Source organism: Pogona vitticeps, chromosome 3, assembly GCF_051106095.1.
Source record: "Pogona vitticeps strain Pit_001003342236 chromosome 3, PviZW2.1, whole genome shotgun sequence".
Classification (NCBI taxonomy): Eukaryota; Metazoa; Chordata; class Lepidosauria; order Squamata; family Agamidae; genus Pogona; species Pogona vitticeps.
The window spans coordinates 146,972,723-146,981,783 of NC_135785.1; the positions used below are offsets into that span (position 1 = coordinate 146,972,723).

Sequence of the window (9,061 nt, forward strand, 5' to 3'; positions counted from 1 at the left end):
GAGGAACATACGCTTGCTGTTCTGAGATACGTGTCAGATTTCCTGCATGCCGACCGTTGCCTACCTTCTACAAATCCACGCTCTGGGTTCTGATTCTGAGCACGAAACCACTATTCGGGAAAAACAGGGCGCCGGTTTTTGCATTCTCAGCCGGCCAGCTTTGTAGGCATGTTAAGTATTTCACCAGTTAGTTTTAACTTCTCTCTTAGTTTCACTCACACGGAATTATTGTAGCGAAGTACAGTATAAGTTTTAAAAAAACACCGCAAGGATGCGATGAAACGAGTTTCAAAATAATACGTGGAAACCCGACTGACCTATGCGGTTTGAAGTGTGGGGAGGGGATTCCTCTCGTCTGTATGTTGAAACGACTAGCACGAGTCCTTTCTGCTGAGGGGGTGTTAGGGAGAGGCGGCACCTCTGGACAACGAGGAGGAGGAGAGAGGCAATGAGTGTCATGGGGCACAACCACATCCCAGCCCAAGTCTCCATTGAGTCCTTGAATTGAAGCCTACTAACTGAACGAAAATGGGTGGAAAAACCTTGTATAGAGAGAGCTCTCTTGATATGAGCCTGGGCTGAAGCGGATTTAAGTAGTGTTAATGTTAGAGCGATTGGAGTCGGTTTAAATCCAGACCATGTGAAAGAGGATATGGAGGGGTGGCAGGTCCTTTTTGGACGTCACTTCGGGAAAAGGCGAATAAATTAAGAAAAAAAATAGTGGGATTTACAGACAAGCGGAAAGCTCCTGCACGAAGCGGGTCTTAATTGAAATCGGAGCGTTGGGCCTGGCAAACAATCCGTAGAAAAACCGATTGACCAACTGCTGCAAATGCCTAAGAGTGAAACGCCATGCGTGTCTTTTCCGAATAAAGCTCAGTGGTGTTCCCTGGTCCTTACTCCCAGTGGTAAGTGGGCGTAGGACCTCTGCTTTGCCTTCGATCTTCGAACACACGTTCTCGGAAGTTGAAATCCCATTCCTTCATTTCTCGCCCACCCACCCACCTAAAAAACGGTGCTTGGGATGATGGATCTTTGGTGCCGCGTGGCGGCTCAGCCCCGTCCAGTTACCAAGTTAAGTCGGGGCGTGTGCGCGTGCCTCGCTCGGAGGTGGTTCGAGTTTCAGGTGGAGAGCCTGAATTTTGGATTGGAAAGAACTTCAGAAGACAGGAAGCGCCGTGACTTCCCTTTCTTCTCCTTTTCGTGTAAACGGCTACCTGAGCCGGTGCAAACGTTTACTGTATATAGATAGCTAGATGCACATATACGATGAGGATGCACATGAACTGCTCGATTTGGCAAGGTGGGTTCATTCTGAATGCTCCGCTCCTCCATCCGAGGGAAGCGCAACCTCGGGCTCCTCCGGCGCTTCCCTTGCCTCGGATGGGGCGGGGGCTCGCTGTCTCTCCCCCCCCGCCCGCGGGTCGTATTTCTCCGAGTTCTGGCACCAAGGGAAAAGCAACTTGCCCCGTCAATCAACCCGCAAGCTGTTGCTGCGTCTGGCCGCCTCGCCTCGCCCCCCTCGCGAGGGGAAAAGCGCACCGCGCCTCTTCCCAGCCGGGCTGCCTGCCGCCGGCCGCCAAGGGAAGTCCAAGACCGAAGGCTGCCGACGACGCTCAGAGAAGGCCGGCGAGTTCCCCCTGGACGGGCAAGACACGCCAGCACCGGGGCGAGCGGGCGGGCAGGCGGGCAGGCGGGCAGGCAAGCCCAGCCAGGCGCCGGCTGAGGAGGACGAGGAAGCCACGTTTCCAGCAAGGGCCCCCGAAGGACGGGCAACCCGAAGGTGCGGCGGGAGCCCGGCCGCCCCCACCCGGCCCGACTTCCCCTCGAAACATCGACTGCGCCTTTCCTCGGCTGGTAGCTCGGGAAGGCTTGGTCTTTTCGCGCTCCTTCGTTTTTAGTCACCCCCGATTGCGGGGACCTAAATATATATGTGTGTGTGTGTGTGTGTGTGTGTGTGTGTGTGTGTGTGTTTGTGTGTGTGTGTGTGTGTGTGTGTGTGTGTGTGTGTGTAGGTAGGTAGGTAGGTAGGTAGGTAGGTAGGTAGGTAGGTAGGTAGGTAGGTGTTGCTGCCCACTCTCGTTTTCTATGCTTCACCGCACAAGGCCTGCCTTAGCAGCTCTTCAGGTTCCTTCTCAGGATGAGCGCGCCTCGGTTTGGAGGCTGCTTCCAAAGAAAGTTGGTATTAAAAAAGAGAGCGAGAGAGAGAGAGAGAGAGAGAGACGGAAAGACTTTATGGAGGACCCAACCGCCGCCCTGCCCTCTTCCCCGTGAAATCCTAGCCTGCTTGAATTTCACGAGGAAATCAGAGCTGGAGTGAGACCGACAAAACTTGTAATGGGGAGGCGACCTCCGTGCCGTCTGAAGGATCTTCGCAATGGGACGCGCAGCGGGAGCTGCTCCCTGCCCCCCCTCTCTGTGTGTGTGCGCGGGACTGGGAGAGATCTGCGACCCTCTGGAGAAGGCACTTCCCTCTTCCCTCTCTCTTCTTCCTCGTCCTTTGTCAACAGCCGGCTTATGAAGAGCAGAGCTCGCTCGCTCACCGGGTTCTCGGAACAGGTTCACGTTCCCTAAAGGGGCTGAAGAGGGTCTCGCTGCGCAGGCGCGCCTTCTGTCCCGGAGCAGGGCGGGGAAAGCCTCGCGCTTGCATCTCGGCCCCTCCCACCCCGCGGCGCAGTGAATGGTAGGCGGAAATGCGCGCGCTTTAATCAATGGACCAAGGACGAAGGGGTGGAGCCAAGGGCCGGCAGCCCCGCCCCTGCACTCGCCTCGACGCCCCGCCTCCCGCTCATGCCCCTAGCGAGACACCCCGGCCCTGCTCCCCCATATAGGCAAGACTAATGCCTTTGCAAGCGCACAGGGAGCAGCGCCTGCCTTTCGGAGGCAGCCGGAGGAGGGGGCCGGCGGCAAAGAGAGGACGTCGAGCTTTCTACCTCGATATAGACGAGCCAGAGATGTCGGCAATCCAAGCTTTTTGTCTCGCCACCCTCCGCTTTCTGCTGCAGCCGATTTAAAAGTTTCCTTTCGACCGTCCTTCTCCGACCCCTTGAGCTACCTTTTGCCCCCCCCTCTCAACTAAAGCCAACGGAGGAGACGGGGGAGCAAGGGGGAAAGGTGTCGCGGCCGTGGAACCGCGTGAAACTTGCCGCAAGTTTCGGCAGCCGAGCTCTGAAGAGCTGCCCGGGCAGGAGAGCGCCTGGCTCGACGAGAGAAGCCACCTGCCCTCCCGTCTGTCCCTCCGTCGTCCGGCTGAAAGCGATTAGGGGTTTTTTTTGGGGTTTTCCCCACCCCCTGCTGGCTCTGTCTGGGGAAAGAGGCCCGTGGCAAACAGGCAGGACGGGTCGCTGCGTCTCGGGGGAAATCCTGACCAGGAGGATCTGGAGAAAAAGAAGATTGTTCCTCTCCCTGGGCCGGGAAGGGATTGGCAAGGCAGGATGGCAGGCGAGGAAGAGCTTCGCTTCTTGTCCACCTAGGAGAAAAAGTTTCCCAGGACGAGAGAGCTACAGAGCGGGCCTGGCTGTGTGGACAGTCTGCTCTCCCTGTAGGAGGACGAATCCGCGGACCTGCCTTAACGATTCGGATCGACTCTCGAGTGGCTTGATTTTTATTATTATTATTACTATTATTATTCTTTTAATTTTCCCAAGTTGGACTCGTTTGGTTCGCCGGGGTTGACTTTTTTCCCCCCAGCTCCCCCCCTCCCCCGTTGTTGCCGAGGGCGGCAGGGTGCGCCTGGAATTTTCCCCCCCTTGCGGTCACCTGTCAAATGCCCCAGTTCCCGCCAAGAGGAGCCGCGAGTCGGACTCAGTCGCTTCCCGGAGCCCTTGCTTCCGCCGACTGCCCTCGCCCGAATTAAGGAACCGGAGAGCGAGAGGGCTCGGAGGGATAAGGCCGGCTCGACGGTGCACGCCGTTGGCGCGCTCCCGCTGGCGGGGAAAAGAGCGCCCAGAGGCGGCGGTGGGGTCTCGTGGGCCCCGTCGCGCGGCGGCGTGTGCTCGGTCGTGGGGGCGACCTCCGGGAGCCGGTCTTCGGAGCCGTCGGGAGCGGAGGCGCCACCATTGATTTCCTGCGGGTGGCTCGCAGCGACGGGCTGGGCGCTGCCGCCGCTGCTGCCGCCGCCGCCGCTGCCGCCGCGGGCATGGCCAAGCCGGTGGACCACGTCAAGCGGCCGATGAACGCCTTCATGGTGTGGTCGCGGGCGCAGCGGCGCAAGATGGCCCAGGAGAACCCCAAGATGCACAACTCGGAGATCTCCAAGCGCCTGGGCGCCGAGTGGAAGCTGCTGAGCGAGGCCGAGAAGCGGCCCTTCATCGACGAGGCCAAGCGCCTGCGGGCCATGCACATGAAGGAGCACCCCGACTACAAGTACCGCCCGCGGCGCAAGCCCAAGACGCTCCTCAAGAAGGACAAGTTCGCCTTCCCGGTCGTGCCCTACGGCCTGGGCCCCGACGTGGGCGCCGACCACCACGCCCACCACCACCACCACCACCACCACCTGGGGCCCCACCACCCGGCCCTCAAGGCCAGCGCCCTCCACAGCCACGAAGCGCTGCTCGCCAACCCGGAGAAGGCGGCGGCCGCGGCGGCGGCGGCCGCGGCCCGAGTTTTCTTTCCCCCGTCGGCGGCCGCGGCGGCGGCGGCAGCGGCGGCGGCGGCCGCCGGCAGCCCCTACTCGTTGCTCGACCTGGGCTCCAAGATGGCAGCGGAGATCTCCTCGGCGGCGGGCTCGGGAGGCTCGGGCGGCTCGGGCGGCGGCGGGAGCAGCGCCGGCGGCGGGTCGGCCACGGGGCTGCCCTACGCCTCCTCGCTGGCTTACCCGACGGCCAGCGGTGCTTTCCACGCCGCCGCCGCCGCTGCGGCCGCCGCCGCCGCTGGCGGAGGGCACACTCACTCGCACCCGTCCCCGGGCAACCCGGGCTACATGATTCCCTGCAACTGCAGCGCCTGGCCCAGCCCGGGACTCCAACCCCCGCTGGCCTACATCCTCTTGCCGGGCATGGGCAAGCCCCAGCTGGACCCCTACCCCGCGGCGGCCTACGCGGCGGCTCTATGACCCCCGGCCCCCTACATGGGACCCCTATGAGGAGAAAAGCCGGGGCGGGCGGTGGTGGGAATCGAGGACCTGGACTGGAGCCTTTCCCCGGCGCTACTCGGACCCTGGCGCTCTCCAGCCGGCACCGTCCTCCCAGCCTGCCGCCGCCGCCGCCGCCCAGCATCCCGTCGTGGTGGACAGGCGGCGCTTTCTCGGCGAGAACATTTCCGCTGCCCTCCCTGCTGGTCGCGTCTTCCCGCTCGCCCGTTTCTGCAACCTGTTGCCTCCCTCCCACCTTCCTTCCCGCGCCCCCCCCCCGCAACTCCATCCTCCATGGACAGGCCACCGCCTCCCCTTGCCACCCCATCTTCTCCTTCCCCTCCTTTTCCAGGATTTGATGGAAGGGGATGGCAAAAGGATATCTTCCGAGGCAGAACCTCCCGAGGTGCCTGGTGCTGAACGCCTGGCCGGGAGGAGACAGCCTGGTTGCCGGCGGCATTTCCTTCTCTGACTCACTTGGAATTGTCTGTCTGATGCCCTCTCCTCCTCCTCTTTTTTTTTTTAACCTCCCCTCCTTTACCGCCCCAAGTTCTGGCCCTGTTTACATCCGACTCCAGAAACATGCCCTCGAAGGTTTTAAGAACGGAGTTTAGGGAGAAAGTTGGCGCGTTTTCACTGACGTGACTTTAAATGAAGCAGACGAACCCGCACAACAATCACGGTTCCTTGTTTTAGCACCAATTCTTGTTTTTATGTTGGCCATTTCGGGGCGTAAAATGAGAATGCAGCGTTGCTAATGTTATCCTTTAGAAGACCCCCATATCTTTAAAAGTAAGGAGTGGCACAGAAATCTTTGCGAGGTCTCTAATTCTGCAGGGGGGAGAGAGAGGGAACACCTTGTCTGTTATTTTCTCTCTCCCACTCCACCCCATTTCACCTAAAGATTGTAAATGTGTAAAATGTCCGTGGGAATTTGAAGTGCAAGAAGGTTTCGCTGCATTACTTGAGCCGCTGGTTTTGGCTGCGATCCCAAGCACACATTGCCTTGGTCACAGGTCTCCTTGTTATCAGGGAGCCTTCTGGCCAAGTCAACGTGTGCGGGAGTCGCGACGAGCGCCGGACGAAAAACGCGCAAAAAGCAGCTCGCGGGGGGACAGCGCCTTGAAAGGCGACACTTTATCCGAAAGCTGGCGAATCCCTTTTCTGGCTCGGGATTTGATCTGATTCGGAGTATAAACAAAAGAAGAAGAAAACAACACCAGACTTCTTGTCTGAGTGAGATAATTATATATTTATTATGATGGAGGTGTCTTCCAATCCGGTATGTTACAAAAGACGCTTATCCCTGCTTTCTTTTTCACTCCCTTTCCCCAAGAAAACCTCGAGTACTCACTCCCATGTGGTTTGCACGCCCGACTTGGCCTGAGTGGGAGAAAGCTTTTTTGTTGCTCTTATTAGCCTTATTAATTATTATTATTATTATTGAACCATACATATTCAGTGGCAGAGAATGGTTTCAGAGTGCGGGGCGGGGAGGACTTTTAAGCAATCTCTTCCATCACTACACTTTTCCTTTTGTAATGTGTATATTTGGATTAATGTTTGTGAATCAAGTTGGCTAACCTGTATTTAGTTTATTTTTTCCCCTTGGCTTTCTGTAATATAAGGTTTTGGAAAAGAAAGTTTTTAAGTATTGGTTCTAACATTTGACGTGTATAAATGAGTTTGCTGGTGTGTTCTAATTTAAAATTAGACGTCTAAACTATATCTGTACATTTAGAATCTGACTTACCACTCTGTTCATTTTGGAACAAAGAGTTTAAATAAAAGCCTGAAGCAGGGAAAAAGAGAGAGAAAATCCTATATTTCTTGTTGAGTTACTTACAAGATTTTAATCTCAATTGGCCTTACCTGCCTAGGCCAGGTGAAGTGTAAGGTATCCTCCAAAGACTGTCTTTGTTTCGCTTTTGAATAGATTGACTGGGAAATCTAAATCAGACCATTGTAAGGCGGAACTAAAACCTGATTTATCACATTTGAAATCGTGAATAGGAAAGAAGATTTAAAAGAAAAGAAAAAAACCCCGAAAATCATTCCGAGTAGTTCTATTATCATTAGGAAAGGGGAAAGGAAGATAAAAAGAAGTACTATTCATGAACTCGCTGGATACACAGGGAAGTCCCAGCTAGTTTCAAGGTAATCTTTTCTGAGCATGAAGTTTGTTTAGCTGCTCTGTAGGATGAACGAGGCTCCAGTATAAAAGAGCTGGATGTGCTTCCGAGGCGTGCAATCTGTGGTGGACATCTTTGAGATACTTCTGACGACAAACTCCGAGGTCGTCCCCCTGGCAAGGGCACTCTATCTGGGCCTGTTTGTTTTCGGTGCTGAGGCAAGACGGGCAAAAAGAAACAAAACTCGGGGGAAGCTAAGAAAATTTCAGGTTGAAATCCTACACCCATTTACCAGACACTACATGCCGTGGAGTACGGGGCGGAGGTGGAATTTACTTCTGAGCAAACGTTGCATTTTTAAGTCCCCTCGATTCTAACGGGACTTTCCGGGGGGGGGGCATCAACAACAATCCTATGCACCTTTGTTGTTGTTGTGTGCGTCAGGGCGCTCCTGACATACGAATTTGTGACCTCTCTGCAGCTCGATTTGGAAATAAAAGAGCGTGGCCCTGACTTCCAGGGAGGCGTAAACAGGATTAGGCCGTGCAGCTGCAGTCCTCCGCACGTTTGCTCGGGAGTAGGTCTTTGAACTGAATTCAGAGTGACTTGCTTTCGGCGAGGCAGTCACAGGCAAGGAGTGCAGCCGGATGCTTAATTCTGGCCACCGCTCACGCCCTGCATTTGGAGAGAAAGGGGAGAAAAGCACCGGCTCTTGAAGCCGCTTCCTTCAGGCAGGAGCTTAAGGAAAATTGAAAAGGGCCAGCAAGAAGGCCAAGCCTGTTCAAAGTCGGAGCCGTGAGGGGGCGGCGGGGAAGATCGCTTTCCAAAACCGCGCTCCTTGTGCTCGCCCTGAGGACCTGGCCTCGTCCCCTCCTGAGCCTTTCTCCGATGGGGCAGCTAGGAAGGGCCTCCGCCGCCACCTTCGTGCCCCTTCAAACTCGCCAACCTGGTTTCTTTACTTCTTGCCTGTTTTCCTTAGATCCCACCGAAGGCAAGGAAGGGCTCCTGCTTCCTAAGAGAAGGGTGACCGTTCAGGCCTTATTCCTTCCTCCCTCTCCCTCCAACGCAGCAATATTGTGACCGTCTTAACTACAGGATTGGTGCCTTTGGTTTTCTTGGGGCGGGAGGAGTGCATGGGAAAAAAATGGATGTATATGTGCGAGAAGATGTCTTCTCGGGCCTGGCTCTGCTAATTAAAGTGACCTACCTTTTGTCATCCCTCCAGCGCTTTGGCAATATCCTGAGTGAATTCATATGGTTCGGAGCGATTATGCAAAACTAATTCGGACTGTCCAGAGGTAATTAGCCCTGACACGCTTAATTAAATCCTTTCAGGATCTCCACCTCCACCTCCTCCCCCCCCCCCACCGCCATTTGTGGCAGCCCATCATTTCTCAACATGAAACTTCCTGCTGTTCCGTAGACATTCGTGTCCTAATTCTTCCCCGGACCTTTCTATGTGCCCTAGCAAACACCTTCCCAAGATTCTTATGAGAGTCAGATAACGAGGAGATACTGTCTTGTTCAAGGTATACAATCCCTAGGAAATGTGTTCACCACCAAATTGCTCAAGGTGTAGCAAAACATCATAATCCACAAAATACTTTTCCAGTGCAAATTAAAATACCGCTTCTTATTCTCCTTTACGACTGTTAGTTCAGAACTAAAAGGTAGGACTCGCTCCAAATTAAGCTACTTGCCCTATAAATCTCCTCACATTTGCAGAAAAGTGCAATTGGTCTGTAAATGTGGACAAGGTAAGTAGTTCAAGAATATCTCCCTCACCCCTCAGTAATCCCCTTGATTATCCTCTGGGTTTAGCAGCGATACTTCCCAGGGACATAACGGGCAGGGAAGG

At 55.4% G+C, this 9,061-nt stretch overlaps 1 protein-coding gene across 1 annotated transcript; it reads left to right on the plus strand.

The window, feature by feature from the left end:
* The first annotated feature begins 2,750 nt into the window (after window positions 1–2,750).
* SOX21 (SRY-box transcription factor 21) lies at window positions 2,751–6,890 on the plus strand. The gene has a single exon (XM_072994691.2). The coding sequence runs from the start codon at window positions 4,139–4,141 to the stop codon at window positions 5,051–5,053; it is 915 nt and encodes a 304-aa protein (XP_072850792.1). The 5' UTR covers window positions 2,751–4,138; the 3' UTR covers window positions 5,054–6,890.
* The last annotated feature ends 2,171 nt before the right edge of the window (window positions 6,891–9,061 follow it).